The sequence below is a fragment of the Episyrphus balteatus genome, chromosome 1 (genome assembly GCF_945859705.1).
Source record: "Episyrphus balteatus chromosome 1, idEpiBalt1.1, whole genome shotgun sequence".
NCBI classification, from domain to species: Eukaryota; Metazoa; Arthropoda; class Insecta; order Diptera; family Syrphidae; genus Episyrphus; species Episyrphus balteatus.
Window position 1 is genome coordinate 39,826,328 of NC_079134.1, and position 17,159 is coordinate 39,843,486.

At 31.4% G+C, this 17,159-nt stretch overlaps 1 protein-coding gene across 1 annotated transcript; it reads right to left on the bottom strand.

Annotated features, from left to right (window-relative positions):
- Positions 1–3,436: 3,436 nt before the first annotated feature.
- On the bottom strand, positions 3,437–16,554 carry LOC129915083 (protein nubbin). Its single transcript, XM_055994546.1, has 4 exons — positions 15,975–16,554; positions 9,706–9,750; positions 3,928–5,044; positions 3,437–3,828 (listed from the first exon to the last, which is right to left on the bottom strand). The coding sequence occupies exons 1-4, from the start codon at positions 16,078–16,080 to the stop codon at positions 3,525–3,527; spliced, it is 1,572 nt and encodes a 523-aa protein (XP_055850521.1). The 5' UTR covers positions 16,081–16,554; the 3' UTR covers positions 3,437–3,524.
- Between the last annotated feature and the right edge of the window lie 605 nt (positions 16,555–17,159).

Genomic DNA, 17,159 nt, shown 5'->3' on the forward strand with positions numbered 1-17,159 from the left:
TTGCCTTTTTCCTTATAGGCTATTGATTATGTCTTTTAGAAAGGAACTAAGACGTTCACGGGTTTTATTGCAGCAATCGTTCAATGGGTCATAAAAGAACATAAAACCACGGAGTGCTATTAAATGAGAGAGTGAAAACTGAAGATAGGGGTGCAAAAGCCCCCTTTTTGGTTTTTTCAATATATCTCGTAAACGAAGCAAAATTTTGAGACATTGTCCTTAACACTTTTTGTAGAGAATTAAATTTCCTATACAAATTATGTTTTTTAAAAATTGATAAAAAAAAATTCCTTACCAAAACAGTCAAAACAATCATAAAAAAAATATTTTACATTTTTGGCTGTGTTCCTTTTTTGGGCTGAGATAGACATTAACATTGCTCTAATAAGAGAAAGGAGATTAAATTTCCTTCAAAATGCTGTGTTTATTATTTTTTTTTTTTCATTGAAAGCTAACCGAAGTATGGCCATTTGAACCTATATTTTTTTCGCATTTTCAGTTTTACTCAAGTAAAAAAGAAACATTTGAGGGGAAAGTACGATAACTTAGCAACCAAGAATGAATATCGGTTTTTTATAGAGGGGTTAAATACAATAAATTTTTACTATAGGAGGGAGTGTCTATCTCCCTCCGGTTAGGCGGGAAGGGCAATTTTCTTAAAAAAATATAATTTAGATAATAAATTATAGCATTTGAATTTTCCCAAAAGCTTTAGAATTTTTGGTGTCGTTTAATGTCTCCATGAAATTTTGTCAACAGGATGTTACTGTCCCAATATCGACTTATGTGATCTACCACTCGAGATCATGAAACTTGATATCAAATGTAAATCAAGAGAGGGGGATTTAAAGTGGACACCATCTTATTTTTTCTCTGTTTATAACACTTAACAGGTTTTTGTTTTTCTATCCCATTTTAAAGCTCATAATTTTATAAGTAATATTCATCGGTACATATCTCCTTTCAATTCCTCGACTATTTTCCTAAAGCTCGTACTGTGTTCATCATATTAAAGGGTATATTAACCCTTGAAAAAATACATGAACCTTAAAAAACAAAATATAATATTTAACTTACCATTTATCATTCTTTATTTGCATATAAAATCCAATTTTTCGAATATCTCGAAATTAAAACCCAAACTTTTTTTTTTATCAATTTTTGACTTTTTTTATTTTTTATTAATTTTTCCAATTACTATTTATTTATTTTTTTTTTTTCATTAATCATTATTTATTATCACAGTATTCATTACTATACAATAATATCTTAATCTTAATACTTTTACAAAAAAAAATACAATAAAATAAAAACTAATTAATTATTCTTATAATACAGTCAAATAAGGAGAAAAAAGGGGTAAATCTCGGAATGAATGTTAGTAGAAATTTTTTTTGCTCAATATTTTCCTTTTGCCATTCTATAACATATCTCAAAAGTCTAGAAAAATCTCATGTCCGCTTGTCGCGATTTCAAGGTCAAATCGGGAAATGGAGATTTTCAAAATTAGTAAAAATAGGCTATGGTATTATATACACATATGATACATTATTTCAAGGTATTTTTTAATGCTGATTCCAAAAAATCTAAAATCAAGACAATCTGACGTCTCTGAAAAAAGTTATACCTGTTTTTCATCTGTCAACTCATATTATTATAACAGTTGCAAACTTACTGCCGAAAAACCCTTAAAAGTTATGGTAGATGAACCAAATTTTGCATGAAGATTTTAGAATCCATAACTATTAAAAATCAAAACTATCCATTACAAAAAATATATATACCTACGAAATAATGGTATTTTTTTATGAAGGGGCAAATTTTAGGATATGCACTAAAGAAGATTCTTGTTCATCTTAGGAATAAGTGCTAATAGGCTAATTTTTTCATTTTAATCTTTGTTTGGATATTCTTTAACTACCCTCAAAAATCTAAAAAAAATCTCATGTCCGCAAGTCCTAATTTTCTTGGTTTAAAGATAAGGTGCAGATTTTAAAAAATTGAAAAACTGCACTTCAGATATTTGTGTCAGATCAACATGAATAAGGTGCATTACTTTTCAGGGATGGTCAGACTGACTTGTTTGTGAGTTTTGTTGGAATAAGTGTTAAAAAATACCTTTAAATCATGTCGCTTATGTGGGTATACATATAAAAATTTAAACTTTTCTTATTAAATTTTTAAAATCTGCACCTTATTTTCAACCAAGAAAATTAGGACTTGCGGACATGAGATTTTTTTTAGATTTTTGAGGGTAGTTAAAGAATATCCAAACAAAGATTAAAATGAAAAAATTAGCCTATTAGCACTTATTCCTAAGATGAACAAGAATCTTCTTTAGTGCATATCCTAAAATTTGCCCCTTCATAAAAAAATACCATTATTTCGTAGGTATATATATTTTTTGTAATGGATAGTTTTGATTTTTAATAATTATGGATTCTAAAATCTTCATGCAAAATTTGGTTCATCTACCATAACTTTTAAGGGTTTTTCGGCAGTAAGTTTGCAACTGTTATAATAATATGAGTTGACAGATGAAAAACAGGTATAACTTTTTTCAGAGACGTCAGATTGTCTTGATTTTAGATTTTTTGGAATCAGCATTAAAAAATACCTTGAAATAATGTATCATATGTGTATATAATACCATAGCCTATTTTTGCTAATTTTGAAAATCTCCATTTCGCGATTTGACCTTGAAATCGCGACAAGCGGACATGAGATTTTTCTAGACTTTTGAGATATGTTATAGAATGACAAAAGGAAGATATTGAGCAAAAAAAATTTCTACTAACATTCATTCCGAGGTTAAACCCTTATTTGACTGGATTATTAATCAGTTTAAACATTTACATTTTGGACACAACAGCTATTACATTAAACAAGAAATCATTTACAAAAACAAAAAGAATTGAAAAAATAAATTTTAAACTTTAAGTAGATCAGTTTCAGAGGTACACCAATTTTTTTAGGAAAACAAATTATTATAAAGAAATTATTTATTAATTTTTTTAATTATTAAACTTTGTTTAAAATTTATTAATTATGTTAAGTAGTTGTTTTTTTTCTTTTTTCTTGGGTTTCAGTTTGTCTTTTTTTTATTCAACTCAGAAAATGAGTAAAAATAAACATATAAAAGTTAATAGTATTAATTTTTTTGTTTTAAATAATTCTTATAGTAATTTACTTACTTAATTATACATTTTACACTGACTTAATTAATTTTAGTAGGTTTTTTTACTGTTATTTTTTAAAGTTTTAATTCTATTTTAGGTTTGATGTGTGTCTAGTTACCTGGAAGAAAAAAAAATAGAAACAAAATTATTAATTTTAATTTAAAAAAAATATTTTAATTATTAATTTTTATTTTAATGTTTTTAATTTATACATAAATAAAACAAATACTTCAACTCACCTGTACATGTTTTTTTTTTTTTTTAAAGATAGGCAAAGAAGGGTGTACAACAACCCCTTTCTTCATTCGATTGCAACAGTCATTCACTAATCAATAGTTTTCGTCTTTAGTGCATCATCATATAAGGTGACTCACTGCCACCATTTGCCCCCGTCGGACTATCCATTGCTGGATTAATACGTTTCTCTTTCTGCCGACGATTACAAAACCACACACGAACAACTTCTTTCTCCATACAAAGCCTATCAGCTAACTGACTAATCTCTTCACTCGTTGGTTTAGGATTAAGGACAAAAGCTTTTTCGAGAGCTCCTCGAATCGAGGTTTCAATAGAAGTTCGCTTCTTTCTACGGCGACCCATAATTTCGGGAGTTGTGACTGTCGTTTGAAGTGCTGCTGGATCAAAAACTCTGTAAGAAAAAATAATTAACCGTTATCAAACCTGTTCGATCAAAAATCAAAATCACAAAAATCGAGGTTAAAAATAAATTCTAAGAATCTAAACTCACCCTCCAGTAGCTGAAATAGTTCGATCGGCATCTTCAAGCCATTTCTGCAACAACGGCTTCAGCTTGCACATATTCTTAAAGCTCAAATTCAAAGCCTCAAAACGCGATATGGTGGTTTGTGAGAAATCATTGCCATACAACTTGCCCATTGCCAAGCCTACATCTCCCTGTGTGAATCCCAGTTTTATCCGCCGTTGTTTAAATGTCTTTGCGAATTGTTCCAACTCCTCCAAATCGGTGGTTTCTTCAGGTGAGGGCTCACCAGCTGCTCGCTGCTGATTGACAGTCATGTGTTTTGGCATTTGAGGGGTTTGTGGGGCGCCACTTGGTGTGCTGGGTGTTAAGATACCTCCAACTTTCAAACTCCCACTGTTCGGTGGAGTCACTTGATTGCTTCCAACATAACCTCCTCCACTTCCAACACCGATCGGTGTATTCTGCTGATGCAGAGGACTACTCGCTGGGCTATTCATAGGACTGCGATGGGTCGGTGTCGAGGTGGATGTTATGTGGTGAGACTTGATTGTCGTTGGCATATTTGGAATTTGCTGTATGTGTTGATGGATATCATTGTGTTGTTGTTGCTGTGTTTGAGTTTGATGTTGTTGTTGCTTCTGCAAAGCTTGCAACTGTTGTGCGGCTTGTGTCAAAGCTTGAACTCGATTCTGAAGGAGAAACTGGGCGGCAGCAATTTGAGTTGCAACTGCTGGGTCATCCTTAGGCAATCCCACCGAACCACTACGAATAAGTTCCATGTAACTTTGGAATTGCTGTTGGAGAGCAACTTGTTGTGCTTGCAGAGCCTGCTGGAAAGCACTAAAGTCCTGTGGAGAGATCGTATTGAGACCGGCTCCAGCCAGCAGAGGATTCTGCATCATGAGCGAACCTAATGCATTTGGTACAAGTCCTGCTTGAAGATTAGGAATCTGAAGGGATGATGTGGGAGTTGTGGTCATGGTCATCGCTGATGGAGGTGGAGTTGCACTGTGTCGAGAATTGTCGCTGGTAAGATTGAGAGCTTCGGTATTATCATCTTCAGGATGATGGTGTCTTGGTGGGCTTAAAGGTGATCGGCAACGGTCACTTGTGTTACCAACACTATCTCCATCATCAGAAACTGAAATTGAAAGAAAAGAAAAAAAAAATCGATGTTAAAAGTAGTTTCGAGGGGGAAAAATGGGTGAAAAAAGGATCAAGGACACGTGCAAATATTTATTTCCTATGCAGATCACATTATTGCTTCGATTTTTCAACCTTTTTTTCAAAAGGTTTATGGTAAAATTAAAATTTTATGCAAAATGTGGGAAAAGGATACACCTCAATACTCCTTGAAAAAAAAATCCTTGTTGCCTAATGGACATTATTCATAAAATAGCAAAAAAAAAAACCCTCTCAATATTCGTGATATTGCAATGGAAATTGGTCAATTTCATAGTCCAATGGTTACCACAATCGAATAACCAAACAGAAAAAAAAATTCAGGACGAAAATAAAAGAAAACAAAAATTCAAAGAAAACATTTCGTATTTATACATCAAAAGGACTCTGCTGCTACTAGAATATATATGCGTGCTTGGTATGCATATGTTTCCGTTTACCTCCAACAAGCACTTTAGAGGGAAAAGTGAGTTTTCATGTTTTGATTGAGTATAGAAGAGGTTGAAACCGGCTGACGACGATGGACTATGACGAGTCCTTGAAGAACTGTGCTAGAGTGTGGGGTGATGAAAAGGATATTTATTTTCATTTTGACACACCAAACGAATGCATAAATAATCATATTGAATTTTTGCAATTCAAAAAAAAACACATACATAGAAAGTGTTTGTTATCCTTTCTCAGGATATCATATATGTATTTGGCAGATGAAAAACAAATTTTCAATTCCACCCCTGAATACATTCGATTGGTTTTATTCAAATGGATGATGTTCAAAAGGTGTGAAACTAACGTTTGCAAATATTCTTATCCTTTTTTTTTTTGTATACTTTTGCCCAAAAAAAGGACATGAATAATAATTTTTATTCAAAAATCTTTGAAATTCAAAAAAAATATACACACATTCATCGAATATTCAAATGGTCATTTGAATGGTGCCAGTTATTCTGCATATGATGCTGAAGAATCATCACGTACTTCTGTCCAAAAAAAAAAGGACGAAACGTGTCCTATTTCCATATGGGAAAATGTATAATGTCGAATATGGAAAGGAATAAGAAAAAAAAAAAAACAGATGTTCCGCATTCAAAAGGAGAATTTCGATATCTGCATTGACCAAAATCACAGAGAGAATGATCCTGTGATGATCCTAGAATTCAAATTCACACTCAAAATCGTCCTTTTTTTCATATATTTGAATGTTTATAGACTGACCAGAACACCATGCAAATATATCTACATCACATGTAGATATTTTGTTACCTATTTTTTTATTCATAAGGATTCACATGTGTGGTGTTATCCTTTTTGGTATGTTTTCATTTTTTATTACCTAATTTGAGGGTTATGCATCTATTTCTTCTTTATATGGACTTGATATAATGGACTTGGCACACTCTCTTTACCCCCTTGAATTGTCCTTGTTGTTGAATTGGATTGTAAATATTTTGTCAATAACAAAAAAAAAAGGACTAAATTGACATCTTCAAGAAGTGAGTTATTACGATTTCGAAAAAGGAAGGAAAGGGTGCTAATATATTAAATCCTCTTAAGAATCTACTTTAAGAAAGTGCGAAGAACTTGTGTCTTACTCTTGATAAAAAAAAAATCAAAACCTTTAAGATTGAAAAAAAGGGAGAGTGGATTTGAATCCTTTTTTTTCTCAGTTTCTATTTTATTTACAAAAGGCTTTATAACTATTCTTTGTGGGATCACGACATTGATTTAGATTTTATCTGTAAGCAGATGTTAATTTTTTGGATAGAAGGGTGTTTTCGAAAAAAAGGAGCAGACTAGGGAGCGGATTTTCTTACCCCTATCTCACTTTCTTATTTCTAGAAATGAATGAAAACTAAAACGAATTGATGATGGAGGGGCTTTTGGTTTCTAGAAGGAGACGGTTGAGGGTCTTATTTAAAGAGCGATTAGGTTCAGATGTAATTGTTTTTTCGGGGGTTTTTGAAAGTGAGAATGTCGTTTTAGTGATGTGTCAATTTAAGGCAATTGAGAAGGGTCTTATATAAGATGCAAGATATTTGGCACGAGCCATGGAATGTTGTAGGTACATGATTGTTCAATTAAAATATTGAGCACTTATTCAGTTTAAAGAAAAAATAAATTGGGAATTGGTTTCTATTTTTGGATAAGTACTACGATGCACTTATTTTTGAGTTCTCTCAAATAAAAATTCAATTTGTAGCAAATGGCCAAACTGTTTTAAGAAATATGTCTTTGAAAACCACTTCTGCTTCAAGTGGTTGGCTTATTAATTTTTTTTTTTTGTACCGAAATATAGCAGCAAAATTTGTATTTTTATTAGGTTACTAGTTGACTCAAATGAAGATAAAACGTTAATAAAATGCAAATATTTTGGGGCCAAAGCGCATACCTTGTGCAGTTTTGTAATTTTATTCCCAAAGAGCAAGGAATTGTGACACGCTCAAGGTTGGTCTGTCTTACTATTTCAAACTACTTTGCAGGCGAAATTCGTTTTACCTACGTTTTACAGTGAAGATTATGATGAGACCACCAGTGGTAAAACAATAATTCTTCTTGTAGATGCACATTTGAGACGTTTACATGTGCTCTGCTTTGATGTTAAAAATGCTTATTTGAATACGAAATTCAGTGAAGAAATTTACATGTACAACTACCAGGGTTCCAAATTTTGGGACAAGAAAAAAAAAAGTCCGAAAACTCAATAAAGGCATTTAATGATCTCAAGCAATCTGCCCGAGGAGGAAGAAAGCAACAGAAATCTTACTTAGAATGGGGTTCAAGTTCAAGGCCTCGACAGCTGACTTATATTTATTTTCAAGAAAAGAGAGCAAAACCTAGTTAAAGGCATTTATAAGGGACTACAAAAGTATTTATAGATCAAAGACTTGCAAGAAAGTTATAAAGCATAGAGATTACGGCTAACAAATCTTTATTACTCCATTAAAATGAAGAAAGAAAAGCAAGTCGAGAATTTTTTGGCTACGACGACGACTCCTGACACAAATCGAAATTAAAGGTAATCAGCCACAATTTTTGTAAATTTTTTGGAAAGTTTGGAAAATAAAAAATATGATGTTTTGACCTCCAAGTCTATGTTAAAAGAAGATAAATACGTAGTCAATATCATTAATCTGAAAATATGATGATTAGATAAAGAAAACTCTCTACTCTAGATAGTAAAAAACCTTATACAATTATTTTGTCAATTAGGTAAAATTGAGTATAGAGGTATTCTAAAACCTAAAAGCATGTAGATATGGATGTTTTTTTCCCAAACGAATAAGTTTTCATGAAAAACGGTTAATTTTACGAGCTACATTTTAGTTTTTCTTTTTTTTTTTTAGAAAAAATCACAACTTCAGAGAAATTTTCCAAAAAATATAAATTTAGTGGTAAACAAATTTAACTTTGAAGCATTTGAAGAATAAAGAAAAAAAAACGGTTAAAACTTGAAAGGCAAAACGAACACGTAAACAAACGTTTTTTAATGGTATAACTGAGCTTACTATTACTCAGTTATTCTATCGTTTGGAAAAAAAATGTATGACCGATAAGTTTAATGAGAAAATATTGTAAAGAATCGAGAAGCGAGAACATAAAAGAAGATAATAATTATACCTAGTGTTGAAATCTTAAATCGACATTACTTTCTTAACCCAAAAAATGAGTTTCTAATGCATTACACTTAAGCTACTAAAAACTTTAAATGAAACTCAATAAAGTGGGACTTGAAAAAATCTATCAACTATCCCGAATGAATTTGTAGAAGTTCCACAAATAATTTTAAGCGACAACTACAATGCGAAATTCATAATTCATAATATTAGAAGAAATTCTATTAAGACTTGAGACGACAAGAAAGCTATGTATGGTGCTTTATTGCAAAAGTTGGAAGAAATTTGCTGGAAACGTTCGACATGGAAAAAAACTGCACATGCAGTTTTTCATTAAATTGATCCAATATTGTTCCTGATTTTTGAAAAAATATGAAACTAAACTCTTATGTTTTTTGTTTTTCAGATACCCGAAATCTTAGATTTGCTTTGTTTTTGATTTCGACCTGATGGTATTAAGCGACATTTTTAAAATTGTTCAGGAAACGAAAAAAACGTCTCATTTATTTATTTTTTCGTGTATTTTATTGGAAGGAACAGATTTCGAAAGGGATTTTTAGAATAAAAACTTGACATCATTACAAAAACGAAATTTTAACCAGATAAGAAGTTTTAGTCGCTTAGTACATTTTTGCGGTCACGACATTGGCGCTTGATACAATGTTAAATGGCGCTTAAAACATTGACATGGTCACAAAAAATAGAGACTTGAAAAAACGTTCTGTTGGTTACGACAATAATATTTTTAAGTATGTCGCTTAGCATAATTTTTTTGGCGGATAGTACAAATTTCAGGGAACAACATTTTCCAGTGGGAAAACTTATCGGTTGCTACAATTTTATTTTCTCCATATCTTCTTTTTCATACATGATAGGACAGCCAAACCCAGGCCAAAACGTGGGGCATAAATCATAGTATAGTTCCTTAAAAAAAGTCATTTTCGAAAAAAGTGCCGCTTAATACATTCTTACGGGAAGGTATCGATATTTAAAAATTAACACTCACCATTACTCTGCAGTGGCGATGGAGATCTCGATAACCGACTGATATCTGAAAAAAGAAACAAAATTTAGTTAAATTTAAAATTAACTAAAAAGTGCATTTGGATTTACATAAAATTAAAACAAAACCTATAAAAAACTATTTTAATTAAATTTATGACTCATGCAACTGCTATTTTTATGACCGTCATTCTACTGACCATATTGCTCTTTTTTTCACCAGGCCCTTGTGGTCATAACATCAATGCACAATCGTAAAATATCAACTTTATAGGTAAGGTAGGTACTCGAACTACATTTTTGGCTTAAAAAAAAATCAATATCCACCGGTCAAATGCCATTGACTTGAATAGAAGAAATAGGTACTAACAGATTGTATCTACAATGTATCGACATTTGCAGGGACGTGTGTATAAAAACCGGCTGACCAGCAACAAGCAAGAAGAATATACACATCCAACCACCTGGTTTATTTGGATAAAAAGTCCTTTTTTTCTTGCACATCATAGGTACCAGACGAGATATGGACATGAACATGAACAAGAAGACGCGACGCTATCCACTCAAACCAAAAAGTGGCTATTTTCATTAACACCCTGGATTCAAGGATATTCTTTTTTTTTATGTAGAGTTCATCTTAAAGGACTTGAAGATAATTTATTACCAAAAAAAACTATATAGCCAAGGTGCAGCTTAGTTTCGAGCATAAAAATCAACGCAAATGAAGTAAGAAAAAGGACAACGACACCAAAGGATGAAGAAAAAAAAAAAAACAAAACAAAAAAAAAATAACACCATCAGGACGAAACGCAAGTCTACAAACAAAATCCCTCCATTGTTTGTCTCTCTTGCTGCCCTCTCTTCTTCTTGATTCATTATTATTTTCGGTGGCTAATAACACCTAAGGATAATGCGCATTGAATGAGAAATCCCTGTATGAAAATAAAACAAATACTTAGACGAGATAATTAGAAAGAAAACTGTTTAACCCATTCCACTAATGTCTGAGAGTTTTGTTGCTCCAGCTCCCTGCTCCATTGTTTGCTTTTACTTTTTCTTCTCTTCTTTATTCTCATCTTCTTCATCAAGTGGATCCTATTTAAGTTTTTTTTTCTTCTTTTTGGTCTTATTTTTGGGGAGAAAAAATTACATTCCAAAAATAGGAAAAAAAATCTTATCTTTTATTTTAGGAAAAAGTCCTTATTTTGATTATATATCTGTGTGTGTGTGTTAGTTTGTACGTGCGTGATGAGTGTAATAGTTAATGGAACTAATTTCGCCACAAAAACTATATATCCCCCTCAACACACATAGCAGATTCCATATTCTATGTGCATTTTTGGCCAGATCAATACCAGACATAAAAATCGATATCCTTGATGCTGTGAAACTCTGTTATGTGTATATCCTGTGTGTGAATTTAATATGCCTGTGGTCAATATTGGAGAGATGTGAAGGACCCATTTTCTAAAAGTTAAAGGCGAAACTGGACAGAATTCACTTTGACACGCGACAACATTAATCGCAAGGAATATTCAATGGAAAAGGATTTGGTCCATACACAAACATCCCCATCGCATGACCAAGAAAAAAAAAAGGACCTTCATTGTGTAATGTTTATATAAATGTTACCCAGGGGTCAAAGAGGGTAATTAGGTATGCGTCCTTGTTGAAAATGCAACAACAAGGATCAAATTTAAAAATGAGATTATTTTCTATGTCCTGTCCATTTTGTGTATATTTGTGTGTGTGTGTGTTCACTATGAAATGCATCTATTTAAAAATTTAAATTTATTTCGTTTCGGTCATAAAAGGGTCCCCTTTGATGGGTTTTCTTTATTTTTTTTTTTCAGTTCGACCAATAATGCCCTTTTTTTCCTCTCTGGCTCGTGCCAGACGCGCGCGATGTTATAGATGACAGATGTAAGAATGGGATTTTTGGTTTTGTATTTTTATTTTTTTTTTTGTAAAATGAGATTTTTAACATAAATTATGCATTTGAATTGGATATGGGATTGTTATATGTTACTACATTGTGTTGTGTGTGTATAGAGGGGGTGCAGGGCACATGAAAGGTCAAAAATTTGTTTATTGGTTGTTATATAAATGAAGAGGGTTAGCAATAGGGCGTTTGAGGGCAACCTTTATATTTTAGTGAAAATTGGAAAATTTTATAATTAGGTATAGGAGGCACCTCAGACCTCACGTATACTCAGACGACCTATATAAACACATGAATGGATGGATATATATTTTCATGGCTGATCTAATTTGTTTAATGCAAATTAATTGGTTCATATGTTTTGTTCTTTAAAAGGGAATAAGGGGAAATGAGTACTCCTGAGTTGAAGTGATGCCAAGAATTTGGAATACCGAAAACTGAAAGCAGAAAATAAATTTTCTGCTCGTCTAAGAAGCTTAAGAGTGAACATTATTCTGCAAAAGTAGGTACACATTTAAGCCATTAGTACTTATTAATTTTTCGGACAAATTTTGAAATGTTAAACTCGCAGTAGAATGTGTGGAAGGTATTCCTAAATTTCGAAAAGAATAAATTGGAAATATTTTTTTTGAATAACTCTTCTATTTTTCTCCATTTTTCAAAATCCGATAATTCATTGAGGATTATTGTATTAAAAAAATAAATACTGGTAAAGTAAACAATAGACTCGAGAATACTCTTTTGTTTTTACTTTTCGTCAATTGTCAATTTTTTAGCAAAACAAGCAAGTTTTATGTTTCGCACGATTCGCAGAAGTTTTATATGTAGAAAATTACAGTTTTTTCTTATTTAAGTCTTTGAGAATAGTATTGGATCTGCAAAATAAGTTTGGGTTTATGTGACTGTTGCATATTTATTGTAAATTATTAAAAAGTAAACAAGTTCTAGTATTCAATATGTTGCAACTACAAAAAGGAATCAAAGGAAATCTAGGAATAACTCTTTAACAACGAACACATACTCAGTTTTTACTTTTATATATTCAAATACTCATATTAGCCATATATACAAAATGGGTTCTAGAAACAGAATTCGAAGAGTCCATCTTGTATTTTCTGAGAAATTAATTAAAAAAAATGTTTAAAAATTATTTTGAAAAGTTTGGAATAATTAATTCCTCCTGATTTACAATCTCTATACGATAGAATCCCTCAGTACTAAAATAACTAAAAAAAGGTTTAAGTTAAGTTAGTTCCAACAGTGAAAGAAAAGCTATAGCTAGCTTCAGTTGATTGAGAGTTAATATTGCTTAAATTAAAAAAAAAAATTCAGAGTACCTACTTTTTTGACATCTGTTGGCTTCTAATTTTATGTTTATTGTCCACCAGGGATAATAATTCTAACCTTTAACTCGGTTTCAGTAATAAATAAGTCAGTTTTCATAACGTTCGGATCTCAAACACTTATAGTTAATCTAACCATAAACCATGATTACTAGACCATATTCTATTAACATACATACACTAAATTCGTTGAACTGTTATACAAACATTTGAAGCTACTGGAAAAATGGTAAAAAAAAAGTTTTTTTTTTTAGATTTACACCCCTTTTCTCAACCACAGTCACAGTGGATCCTGCAATTTTTTTTAACAGCATCTTCAATTGTGAAAAATTAAAAAATCATTTAAATTCTATTTTGGTTCAATGTTATTTTAGTGTTCGAAAGCTCTTATAAATCAAATATGCAGTTGAATTTGCTCTTCTTTTCATCAAAATGGTTCATAGTGAGCAGAAATATTGCAATTTTTTGAAGACAAAAAAAAGGTTGGAAGAAGAATCAACCTTCCTAATGATATGTAGGGGAAAGTGGCCTAAAATGGCACCCCAAGGTAAAATGGCCCCCTTGCTAGAAATCGTAGAATCGAACATAATTATAAAGTTTTATGAAAGCGATTCTTAAGTTAATCTGGCAAAACCGACATAAACAAAATTTTAGCAACTTTAAGACATTATTTGAAATTTGAAAGGTCAAACTGTCTCTAACCACCTCAAAAAGTACACTCTTTAAAATTTTGTGATGTTTTTTTTTTGCAAAAAAAAAGTATAAAAAACTTTGTATTTTGGAAAAAGAAGTATGCATGAAGTATTTCTTAATAATTTACTGTAATAAGTTGGCTTAGAACGATTTTAGATTTTTCGGTATAAAAATTAAATTCAAAAAACCCAAAATGGGTAAAATGGCATACTTTTTTTCACATGCCGTTTTATATTGGCTTTCACAATTTAATTTTTTGATAATGAAAATGGCTGCTAAACATAAACGATCTACAGAGTGGAAGCCTTAGACTGAGGAAAGTCCTTGATTCCGTCCAAAATCTGGAAAAAAGCATCCAAATTATTCGAAGTTCCAAAAACTAGAGTAAGAAGACGAGAAACCAACAGGAACAGGGTTTTGAATGACTCGCAGAAAGATTTGGGGGGGGGATTAAGCACCACTTGTTAGAAGAAAATGGAAAAGGAGCCCTTTGACTCGATTTTTCAATTAAAATCACGTACTTTTGGACAGTGTGCCATTTTACGTGATGTCCTGCAATCAAAATGGTGAATATAATTTATATTGGTCAAATCCACCAAAAATTGTCATTTTCCTTTCTAACAAGCAATTGTATGTAAATAAATTGGTACCAATTAATGAGTTTTGAAACATTTCCAGCCGATAATACGATTTTTTTTCGTCCATTTCGTCAGGTGCTTTCTATTAGCTACGGGATCATCTAAAGTAACATTTGAAGATCTTTATATAGGTACATATAAGTTTTAAAACAGAGTTAACAAGCTTAATAGGTTAGATTCTTAAAAATGACTAGGTATTGGTAACATTTGGGTCCATAAAGAATATTCAAAAAGCAGTCATTTTGAGAGTAAAAATCTCCAATACCTGAAGAAATACTTAGAATTTAGTGATATTTTCTTATTATATCCAAAATTGGCTGATTCTTAAAACCGATATAATAAGCAACTCAACAAAAGATCGGAACCACCTTTAATTGGAAAATCCTTTCCCAACTCCCAACAAAATTATATAGTAGTAGATTATAGATAATGGATTTTAAAATTTATGAAGCGAAGACAAATCAAACCAGCAAACGAAAACAGACGAAACCGTTATATTTTGTTGGCGTCATTAGTCTCATACAGATTGTTAAGGATTTAAACACTTACCAGGAGATAGAAAAATTACACTTCCAGACTCAAAATGCAACACTAATCAGAATGCAAATCGCTTTAAAAACAAATCAGAAGAATTAGGAAAGGTTTTTCTCCGGATCAGAAATACTGTCTAGAATAGCTCAAAAACTACTACTAAGCAGATAGGCACTCGCAAAAAAAAAATGAAGTACAAGTTAATACCAACTAACGTAAACCAGTTTAAAGTGGCCGAAAGTAAAGTCAATCTTGAAGATTTAAATTTTATTTCACAGAGTGTATCATATTCATAACACGACTCCCGAATTACATGAGCAATGGCATTGAAAAACCTTTCTGTCAAAGATTAAATACCTATCAAGAACATTAGGTAGATAACGGAATCCTTAAAGCTACAAAAATCACAGCACAGTTGTTTTTTAAGTAAGTTTTCAGTTCTTTTAACTAAATGATCTTTGAATGAAGTTTGCATGGTCATCATATCAAAAAAATCAGAATTTATCAAAAGTTAATAAACGAACAAAAGAAAGAATTAAAAGATGAAATTTCAAATTATGTAGGTAGGTATACCTATCCTTAAAGAAAAGTAAGTATTTTTTTCTAATCAGATCAAACAGGATTTTAAGTCCTTTAACCCTGCAAAAAGGCATATTTAGGTACCTACATCAACCTATAGACTCCCCAGCAACATGCTTTCTTTTTATTGACCTCTTTACAGCACCTCTTTAGGTACCTGCAGTTGCATAACAAAACCTCTTTACCCGCCCTACAAGACATCCTTTTTCTTTCTTACAATACATCCAGATACAAAAGAAAAACCACAGGTATCACATTGTCTTTTATAAATGTGCTAAAGGCATGATCCTTATTTAATTGCAAAACAAATTAAACAAAAAAAAAAAGAAAAGAAAATTATCCTTGACAAGAGAGAAAAAGTGTGCAAATCTTATTTTTTTTTTTGCAAATTTAACAAAAATTTCTATACCTACACATACAATTGGCAGGATATAAATATTCAAAGAGGTCACATAAGGAAAAGAAAATTCTATAAATAGCTTATACATCTCACAACATGGTAGAAAATATACAATTAGAAATAGAAATTTTATATACATATACATACATCGATTTTGCATGTGTCCTGTTGTTGGTGTTTTCAATAAGTCACGCTTCAACGAGTTATTATTATCCTCGGGACTATTGTTCCATCGTATTTCAGACATAACCATTTTTAAATAGTTTTTTTATTTTTCGTCCTTTTTTACAACTTTTTGCTTAAATCCACAAAATTATTGATAAATAAACTTTCACAAAAAATTTATTGATATCACTTTGAATCCTTTTTTGCGGAATAATTACGCAATACACAATTTTCTTTGAATTTAAATAAATTTCTTTATCAAAATAAGGACATCTACGCACTTTGGATACCGCTTTTTGTTTTTTTATTTTCTTAGTTTATATTTTTCTTATTTAAAACTGTGTTGTTGTTTATTGTCCTTTTTTTTATATATATTTTTTTGTACACAATTTCGATCCAAACGCGTTCGTGTTTCATTCAAAACTAAAAAAACAAAATCCGAAATTCCTGCAGGACACCTTTTCAAAGTTTTTTTTTTTTGTGTCCTTTTTCTTTCTGTCAATTTGCGGTAAAAATTTTCTGTGTGCAAAAATAAGGTAAAGCCAGATTTTTCATAAAGAATTTTTTTGTATGTGTGTGTGTCTGAGACAATAATGTAGGTATAACGGGGGAAAATACAAGACAAAAATTATTCAAAAAAATCCTTATTTTCCGAGGAGATAACAGTAGGTACACCATCCACGACAGAACTGTAACGAATGTAAGTAGTATGTGTATTTTTTTTTCTCTATGAGAGGAGATTGTACCAATAGAATCCACATATGGAAAATCGAATAAGAATTTTCCTATTTACAATCCACAAAGATAGATTTTTTCAATGTGTTGGTAAAAGGGGAATTGTAGAATTAGACGATTGGTGGGTGTGGCTTAATAAATTAGATTTTTCAAAAAACTATGCTGACTGTGTGGAACGTAAGTATACAAGAATGTCGTTGTTTTCCACCATACTCACTCTCTCCTCACAGTGGGTTATGATTTATGTTTCAATTTTGTTGTTGTTGTTGGTGCATACATTAGTTTTGCACACAAAGGATACAGCATACAGGATTTTTTTTTTTAGTTTTGGGGATAGTTTTTCTAGAAGGGGGATAAGTGGTGTGGAATGTAGGTGTAGTGATTGTAGGTGTACCTTTCTACCATTCTACGAATTATATATTTGCAACCAAT

What these genes read in the sequence shown, in the direction of transcription:
- LOC129915083 (XM_055994546.1), bottom strand. Translation starts at nt 16,080, where the DNA reads ATGGTTATGTCTGAAATACGATGGAACAATAGTCCCGAGGATAATAAT. An exon ending in AGGACACATGCAAAATCGAT is followed by an intron (nt 9,751 to 15,974) that starts GTATGTATATGT and finishes TTCTTTTTTCAG; the next exon opens with ATATCAGTCGGTTATCGAGA. An exon ending in ACTATTTCAGCTACTGGAGG is followed by an intron (nt 3,829 to 3,927) that starts GTGAGTTTAGAT and finishes TTTTTCTTACAG; the next exon opens with AGTTTTTGATCCAGCAGCAC.